Below are 14892 nucleotides of genomic sequence, written 5' to 3' on the forward strand. Positions count from 1 at the left end.
AGCAATACTTGACTATAAAAAGAAGTTAGACTTAATTGTTAATAAATTGTTAATCCTTACAATTTATTCAGCTTTATTTTAAAAAAATGAGACTGATATCTGCCAAGCGAAGTGAACTCCCATGAGTTCACTGCATAGAAGACATACATCAAGTAGTACACACTTAAGACTGATAGTACAGGCTACAAAATATAATCAGGCCCAAATTCTCAGTCCCAAATACTGAAAGTATGCATGACTAGGCTGCACAGCAGAACTGCAACATGATTATCAGAAGTGGCAGCATTCATATTAGAGTAAATATCAATTAGTTATCATGCACTGGAATACTTGGCTGAGACACCCATTCAGACAGATGAAGTTAAATGTCTGAATCTTAATAATGACATAAGCATTAATATTCTTATCTTTGAAAGACTCAAAGATTCCAAAGCAGTTACAGCAGTCAAACAGGCAACCAAATAAATAAATAAATAAATAAATAAAAATAAAACCTAACAATCAATATACATATTTAAAAATGAAGGAAAAAACTGAGTATGCATTCTAACATTCACTTTAATGCATCCCTACACATTCACTGTAGTAACTTTTTCATAAGCAAGCAGAAAATTTCAAAAGATTACCTGGTAAAAATACCATCCACAACACCAACTGTTGACTCCTCTGCAGGAACGTAGGAACCAATCTGTGCCATGACTGTGATCAGTGCAACTTGCTTAATATAGGAGCTCTTTCCTCCCATATTGGGTCCAGTTATTATCATGACCCTTTCACCGTCTCTCTGGAAAAACGGAACAGTGGTTAAACATATTGTCTCCATATGAAGTGTATATAAGAAAGACTAGTGTGTATACATTTTTTCAGAGAAATACAGGACATGTCAACAGGATTAAGTGTTCTCTTTCTATGTGAACAGCTTCCTTCATTAGAGTTCATCACGTTCATAATGAAGTCTCACATGGATAAATCTTCCTAAGATCTCCTCAGGCTGGCAAGAGAGAAGCACAGCAATCAACATTCATTACTCTTGCGCAATGTGGACAGACTGAGGAAAAAATTTCCCTTTCTTCATCCAGGAGCTAAGAAAGTTCTCCAAGAACTTTCTATGAAATTTTCTTAGGAGAAATGGAGAAAAGCTTTTAGAACAGCCAGTGTCATCCTAATTTGATTGTGCTCTGGATTCCTCTCCAGTTAAGAGTTCTTATTGCCAAATGGGAAAAAATCTAGGAGAAGAAGATCTGACCTAAATGCTAAACCTTTCAACAACCCACATCAAAACAGACAGGCCACTACAAGAAATCAAGATGCTGATAAGTTTAGCAATACTTGATTGCAACACAGATGTTGTAATCAGACTGTGTCCAATCTCTGAATGATCGGTGCATCTAATCACTGAAATCCTAAGGAAAATGTTATCTGACACAGCAGCTGATCTCAGCTGTGGGACTTCCTATAGTACTGAAATGCATATAAGGCTCTAGAAAAAAAGAATTCATACTCTGGTGCAGGAAAATGCTATAGAAATGAAAACTCATCTGTGAGCCTATAAAGCTTTCTTAGGGCCTAAATCAAGACTAGGAAATCAGATTATGTAAGGAATTCAGGCAATCAGACTTTTCATTTCTACTGGGACATACAATGAAATCCAACAATTTACGATCTAATAAAAAGTCAGCACATTCCCTTTCCCCATGGGAAGTGCAAGGAAGAAAGGACAAGCTGTGCATAACAAATATTTGCCACACGACTTAGGAAACCTGGAAGTCATCAGGCACCGTGACAATAAGAAAATTACAAAGTTCTCTGAGGAAAAAAACCTTGTGAACTGTACAGATTTGCTTTTCTTTTGGACTTCCCTTCTTGTCAAACAGGAGGCAAATAACAGACTGACAGTGTTATATCACAAACTAGATCATACAGAATAGATATGCAACCACTTATTATGTGTAAATGTTGTCTATCTTTTCCTAAAAACAAACAAACCACCACCAACAAAAAAATGTTCAAAACAAACTTGCAATAAAGTTAAAACACAGAAAATACCATTATCGGGAATAAAGGATGGATGTAATAAAATGCATATGGCTACACAGAAACAAAATCCTAACATTCTAGTCTCAAAGGTACAGTTCCAATAGTGCTGCTAAAACTTCACCAGGGCCATCATTTGGCTCAACACAAGAATATATAGATACTGAAAAGCAGAATGAGTTAATCTGCTAAAATCCACGAGTTTCTTGCTCATGCTTGGTGTTTCTCCAAGGCCTCTCCAAGCATGTTCTGAGATTGGTGGTCTGTCTGCAAAGCCAACTTTCAGGAAGAATATGTATATACTGCTCAGGGAACACAACCATACGCCAATATCTTACTGAAATTTATGGTAGAGATAATGGATGTTTATTTCAAGTCAGAGCAAAGAAAACCTTCCTAAAGTTAGGTTTCAGCTGAACCTATGACAGGAGGCACATTTTCCTGCTGATTCAGGCAAATTCATTAAAACTAGAGACATTTTAATAAACTGGATTCCCACCCACCTCTCACCAAAAAAAAGAGAACTCAACAGTAAGAGAGAAGGTGATTCTATCATGATTCTTGGCTTTGTAATACACAGTATTTGGAAAGCCAACATAAGAAAGAGAATGAAGGGAAAAAGTAAATGATGAGTACTGAATGAAATGTTGATTTTTTTTCAAGGTGCCATCTGTCACTATTTCAGAATTCACAAACAATTCTGAAAATGTTCTATGAAGTACTGTGCAATATCTCTGTCATTGTTCCATATTTACAAATATTTCTAGAGAAATGCATACAAGTTTGAGCAACATTTACACCATGGCAATGACTTTACGCTGACATCTGCTACCTTTTCTGCATTTAATGTATGAAAGGGCAGATATGTATTTAGAGGTAAGTCACGAGCTTATTTTTATATTCGTTAGGAAAAGAAAGGTAGTATGTAGAAAAAGATATAGGCAAATATTAAAAAAAGAAAAAAAAAAAAGTTTTTCAGGAAAGAAGAAAAAGAACTATGTAGGTTGCTCCAAAAGTAATGTTTCCTATTTATTTCCATGGAAACCACAACAGACAGTGAGCACAATAACCCTATTTGATAGAGCACATTCTCAGCTACAAAACACTGTTTTTCAACACAGTTGCTGCCATTTGCTATGTTTTTTGCCAGCACTGAACAGGAGCCTGCATGCTGAGCTGTAACTTCTATTTGGCGGTCTGGAAGATGGCTTTTCTTTCACACTGTTGCTGCAACCATTGAAACACATCACCCACCGCCTCACTGTGATCGCATCCACTGGCTGGTCTCTGTAAATGTTTAGCAAGGATCAACAAATGTCAGTGGATCCCATCTTTTCTGCAGTGGGCAAGTTAATTCCATACTGTTGCTGCAAATGTTCCATGCCAGACACCATTCTGTCAGAGTGCCCCTCTGCTGCCATCTGTCACACAGCAACAACATGTAATGGAATATGGGCAGGAACGTTCAACCTCAATTGCTGCTCCACCAGTATCTGCCTGTGACATCATGGGCCAATGTCACAAAATAGGCATTACTTTCAGAGCATCCCTCTTAAAACATGCTCAACAGAAACAGATATGTGAAATAAAATAAGGTAACCATTTTTATACCAAATTTAGCTAATCTACATTATATGGTGTAAGTAGTATTGCACGAATAACAACAAGGAGCCCTCTTGGATCTACTGACAACAATATCAAAAAAGCAGAAACCTTCTCATTTCCCAACATCACGTTACTTAATTCTCTGTTGCATAAAACAAGTCAGGAGGACTTACGGGTAACACAGAATCTGCAGCTACACATTCAAGATCTTTATCTATGTTAATAAGGCTTCTTAAAATTACTATGCAGTATACAGAGTGTGTATACAATACTACAAATTAAATAGTCAGACCTCCAAATCTGCATAATCAAATTAAGAAATACTGAACTTTGTACTTCCAGATAGAAAAAAAATGCTTAGTACCTTAGAGCTATGTTAGAAATAATTTGGAAAACTGACCCTGTAAATGTGACACATGAATTTAAATGGTTGGTAATTTTATACATTGCATTCCTTTGGAAAAACAACAGTTAAGAACTAAACAAATTTAAGATAAAATTCCTACAAAAATGCACCCTCGCTCCAACAACATTGGTAATAATCCTGTAATTATTCACTTATATTTCAAAAATAAGCATTTAGGAGTTTCATTTTCCTAATTTTCAGATCACTTTTTTTTCCTCTCTTTTTTTATTTTTATTCCACTAAGCCCAAACAGGGTTGCTAAGACAGAATCTGGCTGCATGATAACAGCAAAAGGACAAAACTGATGTGGCTGTGTGTCGCAATGTCTCTCTGACATGAAAGCAAGCAGCCAGTTTTAAGACTAAATTATTTATTTTAACTTCTTGGCCAGGAAGCAAATCACAGATTCCTCCCCCTGAATGATCTGAAGCTCAAAGGGTATCTCAATACTTACTGATAGGTTCGTGGTGTTTGGAACATACTGATCCTGTTCTCCCAGTAGTACATCAATCACAGGGTGCCTGCCATTCTTTATAATTATTTCTTGCTGGTTATCTTTCACAACTGGTCTGAAAAAAAGAAGACGTTAGTTTCGGTATGCATTGTAATTCATTACTTAGAACAACTGTTACTAAAACCTGATGGGGGAGGGTAATCTACAATGCAGAATTTCCTGAAAATATACACGACACATAAAAAAGAATTCTTGCTAGCAAATATTTCTAAAGATTAGCCTCATTTAGTTTGAAAAGTATTAGCTTATTAGATGGATGTATTTTAAAGTATTTAAGTATTTTTTTTTCATTACCAAGAAAACTCATTCCAAAGAACCATTAAGAGCTAAAAAATGCACCCTAACTGAGGACAGTAGACTTTTGTCCTCTCACTGCTGCAGCACCTCTTGCAAATTTCCAGCACTTATGGATACATATGACATTCTCAGTAAGATACTGGGCATCAACTCATGCAGCCTGCTATGGGACCAAGCCTTGGCTGGCACAGAAAGAAATCTGTTCAACTATGTTCATTGTGACTGACCACACACAGACCCTACAAATCAAAGACTACAGTAGGACAGAGTTGTATTTCTATAAACACGAGCTGCACTCCTACTTGGCAGCAACTTCCAAACATGTTTAAGAGTCCCCACAATTACTGTCTACAAAAGGAGCGTACTAAACTGAAAAGCTGAAATGACAGCCTCTTTTTAGAAATAAATCTACAAACCGTACTGATGGCAGTTGTATCATTTGTCAAAATCGTTTAAGGAAAAGTACTGTTTCAAATGGCTCTACCTTACCTACAAATTACACTATATATCCAAGTACACTACTAATGTAGCATTCGTAATTCTGCGTTAAATACCAGTCTGAAGTGTTCCACCTTAAAAAGCTGTGTGCTCTTCACATAAAAAATGCAAATCAGCATAGTCGCTAAATTATGACTACAATTTATTTCATTTTTTGCAACCTAGTTCTCCTTTCTCATCATAAGTGAAGATCAACATTCAATATGACTTAATGCCCCTCCAAACATTTTCCTTCATTACAAGTATAAGTACCCTGTGAAAAGAGCAATAACTTAGGAAAGTGGCAATAGCTGAGGAAAGAGAATACTCAAATAAAACCACAGAATTAATGCTAAACGATCCACTTGGTATTTTAAAACTCTGCCCTCATCTTTGGTAATCATAACTCTTTTTTTTTTTTCCTTTAACTGTTCAGGTCTCCTTCCACAAAACTGTGAGACAGGATCTAGTTTCAGGATGCTATGGGGCTTGCTGCCTGTTCTGGTTCCATACAATGGAGTCTGCAGATGCAGAGCCTCATTCAAAAGGTTTTTCTTATGTCTCCACAATGAGACAAGCATATGTCATGCAGGGGGAAAAACTGAAATGCTTTGGAATGCACTACATGTAGTTAAGTCATGGAAAAAACATCACAATCTGCAGAGTGGTCAGCACAAACATTATATAACAATGTCTGGGCTACCTACTCTACCATCTTTGCATGTGTAAATTTGCTGCCTGAGAGCCCTGACTTAGTTTATCCTCCGCATAAAGGAAGAGCCTCCCATCACTGGTTTCCCACAATGCCCTTTGGAAACTGTAAGAGGTGCTTACCTCTTTCCAACAGCTGTGGAACATCTAGTAGGTTGATTATGAAACTATCCTTACTCAGACAAAAAAAAAACCAAAACTCCTCTGAAATGCTTGAATTAGTTAACATGAATGTCCCCTTCAAAATTAATTATTGACATCTTCCCTGTGGCTGAAGTTGAACTCAGAAGACTCCTCCCTGACAGTTTACAAGCTGTAAGCCGCTCTTTAACATCCAGTGAATTATTTAAATTCTGTAGTGAATTAATAAGATTTCAGTTTGTTTTCTCATCTGAGTATACAGAAATAAGAGAGCAATTACTTTCAAAGAGATTTTGATAGAAGCACACAAGATCCCAAGAGTCCACAGGAGATCAATATTATCTGTAGTGCTGAATAAAAGCAGAAGCATATGTAAGTTGATTTCCCTTCATCCTCATACATTTAATAAACAATTTGTTGTATTTCCACAAGTCTTCACTAATTCAGATGGCTGTTCATAAATAATTGTCTGATCACTTGTGGCACAGCCTCACGATGAAAACATTTACTGGAAATTGGTGACTGGAAATCAACTCTTTATGGAGCTGTCTGAAATATACCTCAGAAATAGTAACTGGTGGCCTGCAGGGCAGCACTCACAAGTAATATCTCAGTGTGTGTCTGTGGGGATAGAGACCTCTTAGTATGGAAATGGGCACCTTAGAGAGAGTGACTGTCGTTATGTGGAGGCAAGAGATAGGACTTGTGATGGGAAAGGAACACACAAGCTACAAGGTGGACATGCTTATGGAAAAGCTTTGAACCAATCTCTGGGGAAGCAGAGGGCTCATGTCTCCTCAGCACACAGAGCAAGAAGGACAGCCTTGGCATCAGCAGAGACCCAGGCTGCACTGCCTGATGTGCACGAGCAGGTCTTTGTCAGAGAGATGTGAGCAGCTCCTCTTAGCTAAAACACTATCTTAGGATCCTTGGTGAGACATTATCACTGCTGTAGCAGGTGGTACCTATCTTCACCTGAAATACATCCACGAAACAAGCCTCATGCACCATAAAGTCTTTAAGACTAGAAAGACAAAAATAGAACAAAAATTTCTGGGTGAAATTCAACATACACAAATGTATCTTTAAAATATTGCCTACCAGACTCATGTAAAACAACAGACAGACAAATAGAAGTCATCAAATATGAACAGCAATGCATAAGGATTTGAAATAAGGCTAGAAGCATGTGCAAAATCGAATTAAGATGAAACTATTGTAAACAATTTTAATTATGCATACAGTGCCGCATATACTCAACTCAAATTTACTTTAAATACTCAAATTCCATATAAAATTCTAAATAAAAATTAAAAATTGATTACCTGCAGTAGTCTCCTTGTTTAGCCACCTGTGCCAATGAGAACAGACAGTCGATAGTTGCTAGGTGACCAATCGCTTTAGATACAGGGTGATAATGTTCACTAAAATGGCTATACCAAAACAGTGAAAAATAGCAGGAGGAAATAAGAAGAAAAAATTAATTTCATACAAATAAAAACGTATTTTCAAAATATACCCCATGCAAGTTTTTCAGAGGGCTCCGGTGATCTTTAAATTATTTGAATTGAAAGCTCCCAGCAGTGTATTAAGTTATAACATGATGAAACAAGCTTAATCAAGATGAACTTCATGATCCTATTGTAAATGTGAATTATTTCTAAGTGCAAAAAAGCAGGCAAAATGAAATTCACTAGACAGCATGTGAAGGGTCTGCATTTGATCCCTGCTGCCTGAATGAGGTCTGTAAAAATGCCACTGTTTATCACAGTGGTAACTGAATTCCAAATGTCAATTCACTTCAATCATAAGTTAAAGTCAAAAATATATATAATGGAAGTGCCTGAACACAGGAATTGACTGCAATTTCAACAAAATATGGTATTTACAACAGAAAATTTGGAAATTAGTTTTCCACTTATGGTACTGTTTCCCTCAGTACAAGGATGAAATCACCAGGACAAAACAGAAAACAGTTTTCAATGGGCTTCATTTTCTTAGTACTTATGAATTTCTTTTCTTATCTCCTAAGCTCAAGGAAACAATATAGAATATAAACCTAGAAAAGAAGCAGAATCTGAGGGGGAAAGAGTAGAATGTTGTATGCTGCTACCAGCACTGAAGACAGCAAAGTAAATGGGAGAGGCAACAGATCTAATGCAGAGAAGTTAATACACAGTTTAAATTTACATGGCTAATTTAGTGGCAATAATTATTTACCAGAGCTACTTTACAGTATTTCAAATCATAGAATCACTCAGGATGGAAAAGACCTTCAAGACCATCAAGTCAGATCACAACCTAACCACACTACCCTCACCAATAGTCCTCCGCTAAATCACATCTCTGAGCACCACATCCGAACTGATTGTAAACACATCCAGGGATGGTGACTCAACCACCTCCCTGGGGATCCTATTCCAGTGCTTAACAACCCTTTCTGTAAAGAAGTTTTTCCTGATATCCAACCTAAACTTACCCTGGCACAGCTTGAGGCCATTTCCCCTCATCCTGTCACCTGTCACCAGTGAGAAGAGACCAACCCTGCTCCAATTGTAGGCACCTTTCAGATATTGGAAGAGTGCAATAAGGTCTACCCTCAGCCTTTTTTCCCCCCACACTAAAAATCCCCAGTTCCTTCAGTCCCTCCTCACAGGGCATATTCTCCAAGCCCTTCATCAGCCTTGTTGCCCTTCTTTGGACCTGCTCCAGCACCTCAATGTCCTTTTTGTACCAAAACAGCTAGAGAAGAGCAAATTGGAACATGTTTCTCATTTGTAACAAATAAACATAACTGCTGAGTTCCTAACAACAGGCAGAGCCTTGCTCTTGGTTACATGCATGACATCACTTTTAGTATGATTCAGGTACCAATAAAGGGAACGGAAAATGATGGCTCTGCTCCAATTGCCCTTCCAGAACTGACGGTAATGCAAGAGTCTAAAGACGATTTTCAGGCCTCACAACTGTTTTGAAGAGCTCACAGCATGAAAACTTATTTTAATACTTACCAAAACTGGAAATCTAGTACATCATTCAGCAACTAATTGTCATAGTTAATTTCCAGAGTGTTTAATCACTACTTAAAAACTAGTACTCCAAAATACTGCTAATGTCTTTCATAGGGGTGGTCAACCTGTGGTTCTGGAGATGCATAAAGATCACAAATCCAAGAGTTACTCCTAGTCTAGTGCTGTGTCAGGACTGGCAGTGGGAATCTGGTGATAGTTAATTGGAAACTGTCAAGAGGTAAGTAAAGTAACAGGCTGCAAGGGTGCATCTGCATATTACAACCATGTTAGCACCTGCCAGAGATATCCTGAACAAATTCCTTTCCTTCCCTCTAGTTCCAGCCACCTGCTTCCAACTCCTCCGTCCTCAGAAAATTGTATTTCTGCTGAGAATCCTGTTCATAGAGCTACATGCTTCAAAACCTGTTCTTGTTTTTGCAGAATCATTGCAACTCCAACCCTGCTCACTGAGTGCAGAGGTCCCACTTCTGTCAGCAAGGAGTCTCTACACATAAAGAGATGTAAGAGCACCAGGAGAAGGACATGCGTAAAGCCAAATACATATTCAGCCCATATTCAGTCCTATCGTGCAACACGAGATGGGACCCTTAGGAGAAACACCACTGTATCCTATCACATGTGACCCAATACTGGTGCAGCCAAATCCACCACATCAGACAGATATGGAACACAACTTACAGATATCCACCACAGAAGTATTTTGATACTTAAGTATTTGCATCATTAAGTTTGATCACTCCTCTTTAAAAGACAAACGGTGGAGTCATATAGTCTGTTCTGTATTTAAATCAGAACACAGTAGAATCAATGATAAGCAAAATTGCAGTCTTTTTTAAAGAAGATAACTACAGCAAAGGCCACTGACATATGACTATATATAAGTAGAAGGAGGCTTCAACACAGTGTTGTTTACTTTCAGAAATTCAGCATGATAGTCAATCACAGTATTTAAACATACTCTCTGTCATGTTGAGACAGTTTCAGAGGGAACTTGCTAAGTTTCAGCAGTGAGGACAAAATCACAACTGAATGTCAAGCAGTAATCAGTGCGCAACAATAGGAACAATTTCAGTGGTCTGTAACTTGTGGAAGTGAAAAAAATAATTGAAAGCCCGATGCTTGAAGAACCAAGGACATTCAGAAATTGTTGAAATCATTTTTAAACTTCAAATTTGAAGATCTTTCAGCTGAACAGTCAAATAAGTTTCTCTGAAACTGGTCTGAGATAAACAGATCTTACACTCCAGTTGTGAAGCACGAATATACACTAATTATCTTCTAAGAAACGGATTCACAGTCAGTTGTAGAGTTAGTGTATAGCTGTGGTGGCTCACACTGACCCAAGAGATTGTCTTAGTACCCTGAACATTCCTGTCCAAAAACAGTAAGAAACACTGCAAAAGTACTTTATTTTTTTCTTTTATTATTGGTATACTTAGCTATGAAGCCATACAATTTATCAGTTAATACTGAAAGAGAATTTGTTTAGCTTATATCATAAGCTAAAATTATTTCTCCTCATTTGCACTGTGCATTACTAACAAAACTTAGATTCCGTTCCATTCATTTACACTGAGTTGATAATATCTTTCAAACTTTGAGAGCCACATATACTTAATAATAGATTTTCATCAGAATTTCAAAATCTGGAGATATCTCTGCTGCTGTCAGTTCTCAGTTGGTTTTAAGTTCTTGCCTTAAAATACTTTAAGAACAATATTTTGAAGATATCTTTAAATTTGCTCAGGGTAAAATAACCATCTTTTTTTGTTGTTGTTGTTTTCTTTTTAAGATAAAGATCTTACTTTTTCTGTACCTGTAGTAAAAATAATATAAAATGCAAAGCAATTGTAAGGGATATGTTGTAAACTCACTCTAGAAAACGCAGCCATTCAGCACCACAGTCAAAGACTAGCTGCTCTCGAAGCTGATTGAGATGTCTATAATTTTCTATAATAAAAGGAGAGTGGAAACGGCTGACAGCTTTTGTGCTGGAAGAGAGAAAAAGCCAAACAGGAAGTCAAGGTTACTAAGCAATCAGCTACACCATTTACATTCCAAATTAGACAAATTTTCTTATTCCATGTGAGCCTTGAAAATGTATATTGTGTGTGTATGTGTGTTTGTGTGTGTGTGTGTGTACAAAAGGTATTTTAATGCTGCAGAAAACTATTTTGATGCCAGTGGTCTGTACTGTGAATAAAGTGATTGGTTACTGCACCACTGCCCATTCAGAAAGCTTTTAAAAGCTTTTTCACAAACTAGTACTTATCAGTGACGGGTACGTATTTCACAGAATTCTGTTCAGCCACACACCGCACAAATGGATGGCTTTCCTGTTACTGATCGAATACACAAAGAACTCCCAAGAAAGAAAAATCAGATTAAAAAGGAAAAATAAAAGCCTGATATAAATGTGTTAAATACAGAGTTCTGCACGCATACTAGTTTCTGTTTGAGGCACTTGTTATTTATCCATATATTTTCATTAAGTACTATGTCTGGCATTCCCAGAAAATCTTTAATTCTGAGGTCTTGAGGGTTTTTTTTTGCTTTGTTTTGTTTTTCAAAGTCCAGATTAACTGCAACTTGCTCTTCTTTACCTCTGGCTAATCCGTTTAGTTCAATAGTGATCTCATGTACAAATCAATAAAAACACTTCAGAGTTCACTCTGATTATGCCAACTTCAGGTGACAGAAGTCTGGGCTCACACCTTATAGCACTGAGGTATTTGACCTGCTTAAATAATAAAACCAGTGACTGAAAAGGAAAAAAAGCCAATTACATATTTCATTCCATCTCTCTACTGAAAAAAAAAAAAATTATCCAAAATGTCTAAGAACATGATTAGATAATACTAAATAGCACGACAAACAATGTTTGCGTGCATGAGTAAAATGTCACTTTAAATATAAGTTTACTGAGACATACAAACAGATCTATGCATGCTAACCTTTACCTTTCTAAATAGAATAAGAACAGTTATCATTTTGAGAGGTCTGCATCTACTAACTACAGCAACAATTGAACCAAAACAACAGTTCAGATACCAGTATATATACATGCCATTTATATATATTGTATAATATATATATATATATAGCACTAATGATATCTCACATTAAAACATTTCAAGAACTCTAATTCTGCAGTTTGGTTTTGTATGCTTTTAAGCAAAACTTATTATGGCAGTAAATAAATATAATCATTTGTTGGTTTTCAGTTTAAAAATAAAAGGTACATGGCGCAACAAGAATGTGTTCATGGGTAAAATTAACACCAAATTTATTCTTACTATTTGGAATAGAACAAACTTGAAAGATATTTTACATACCTACTAACCATAACCCAGTCAGATGGCACAGATGATATACTGGAATTTCTTACTTCTACCAAAAACTAAAATAAACAGAGATATAGTATTAGACATCACAGATTGTTAGGAAGACAACAGAACCATATTTTCTTCTTCTAATAAGAAATCTGCCTACAACAGAGGAAAACCATGTTTGACCTGAAAAAGGCTGCGTAGATCAGGAGCTAATAGTGTTCCTTGTCCTCAGATGTGAGGGTTATGACATGAAAATTTTCTACCAGCAGCTCCCTTCCTGAGCTGTTCCTGTGCTGTGACCCCTTGCTGCAGCTTCTCTGCCCTTCTTCAACCACTAACATGCTCTTCTCAACTCCCTCCTACCAAGACAAAACCAGATCAAAGCTATTAAGTGAGTCCTGTTATGTGATCTGACCTAGCTGTGTACCCAGTCGGCACACAGTTTATTTACACAGCACCTACACAGTAATCCACATGTGCTGAGGATACTCCATGCCAGGGAGACAGGCCTTCAGAAGGATCAGTGATTCACTCTGAGCCATGCTCACCTGTAACATTTCACAAACAAGAACTCAAAATCTCAAATGCCAGCACTTTATCTTCAGTACATTATTTCAAATTTAGATACACTTGAGGTCAGAAAGAGAAGGAATAGGGGAAAACAGCAGTAATGGTAAGAGGCTCAGAGGAATAAAAATTATATCATGCGTTTACTGCAGTATTTCATATGATTCATATTGATTATAGCACTGTGCTAAAGTCCTAGATGTCAAAGAATTCAGGCTTTCTTAAATAAAAGAATTTAGTTGCAAAATGAATTTCTAACAGAGATTAAATTAACCCAGAATATGATCACCTTTACAGTGAACCATCACATTCTCATCTCAGGAAGCTTGTCCATTTCAGGCAAACTGATTTAGATAAAACCTTCCCTCCCTCACCAGAATAGCCAGCAACCACCTCCAATTACAATGAAGAATAATCTTAAAATTGATCACGAGTTTCCACAAATGACATATGATTCTAGTTCTTAACTAAGTATTTGATAAAATATTTGATACTGTACAAATTTTTTAAAATGCTTATTGGACATGAGAGAACATGACTGCAAACAGGTAGAAGAGAGAGATCTGCAAAGATTTGAAAATGAGCCAACTGCTGCTACTGCTAGTGGTGCTGCTGTTGTTCTGGTATTAGGTTTTTTTGGAAGTTCAAAATAATTAAATATGATGTGTTCACAAAACAAAGACAGAAAATAATCCACATTTACATCTGTGCTGGATGTCTAAGTGAATCCAAGACAGTCTAAGTGAACACAGACAGTTTAATTGCCTGGTTTATTTGTGTGGCCAGTGAGAAACCGTGAAAGAAACCACGACGTTCTTTGAAACATCAAAAGCATCAGCATTAGCTTTTTCACCATTTAAATCTTAGTTCTATCATAGAGAAATAACAGAAGTATTGAATACATTGGGACCAACACACTGTTTATGCCATTGCAGGAAGCAAAATTTCTCTCTCAACCCTGCCTAAAACCAATAGCAATGCTGTCACTACCTGGACAGCTTCCTCTTCTATTTAGCATTTATAGAAATTTACAGTAGAGGCATGGAAACAAAAGATAAGATAGATAAGGGTGTGACTCCTTGTGTGTCGGAAAAGGTGTGCGTCATCTGAAGATCCATCAGAATACTAACAGGAATTTCACAGGTGTTATCAAACTATGCTGACTGAATATCTAATTGTATGCTGGCAAAAACAGTTATAGGAGCTCACATTAGACAGCAAATGGTTAAAGTTCATTTTTCTCCAGGAAGTTTCCGTGCAGCTTCACACTCCTCCAGAACAAAAGAACCATAAACCTTAGCCAATTGCTAAGAAGTTCTGAACACTACTACAGCTGTCAGGGTGCTACAAGAATGTAAGAATACATCAGACCAATCTGGGGAAGAAAGATCTAACCTGAAAGAGACTTTTCCTGTTCTCTGCTCTTCCCACTCAATTCCCTTTCCATTAATTCCGCACCTTTAGCACCATTCCTCACCTCAGAGACCATCTTCTTTCTGCAAAAAGGTTCTGCAACCCTTTGTCTGCTGCCTCTTTTGATGGTACCAGGCATAATCAAGTAACAGCTACCCAAAATCTTCTGCTCCTTTCAAGAGAGATTTCTCAGTTCACAATTGCTTATGAGCTATCCACACCTACAAATACCTCCTCTCTTAAAAAGGTAAAAGCTGACTTGTGGCTTTTGAAATTGTCTGATTCAGTTAATATCTGGTTACACCCTCAGACTCTCCTCTGTCCTTAACCAGACCTTCTTTTCTCCCTTCCTCCATAAAACTG

The 14892-nt window shown here is 37.1% G+C and overlaps 1 protein-coding gene across 3 annotated transcripts in view; it reads right to left on the reverse strand.

The window, feature by feature from the left end:
- The window catches only part of MSH3 (mutS homolog 3), a 107675-nt gene that overhangs the window by 24873 nt on the left and 67910 nt on the right, over positions 1-14892 (reverse strand). For all 3 annotated transcript variants that reach the window (XM_085529683.1, XM_085529684.1, XM_085529685.1), the window contains 5 exons: positions 12553-12617; positions 11092-11208; positions 7511-7618; positions 4500-4614; positions 627-784 (listed from right to left, as the gene is read on the reverse strand). In XM_085529683.1, coding sequence (XP_085385809.1) covers positions 627-784; positions 4500-4614; positions 7511-7618; positions 11092-11208; positions 12553-12617 — 563 coding nt within the window. The remainder of the gene's footprint in view (positions 1-626; positions 785-4499; positions 4615-7510; positions 7619-11091; positions 11209-12552; positions 12618-14892) is intronic.

Source organism: Coturnix japonica, chromosome Z (genome assembly GCF_054131305.1).
Source record: "Coturnix japonica strain WE chromosome Z, WE-NBRP24, whole genome shotgun sequence".
Classification (NCBI taxonomy): Eukaryota; Metazoa; Chordata; class Aves; order Galliformes; family Phasianidae; genus Coturnix; species Coturnix japonica.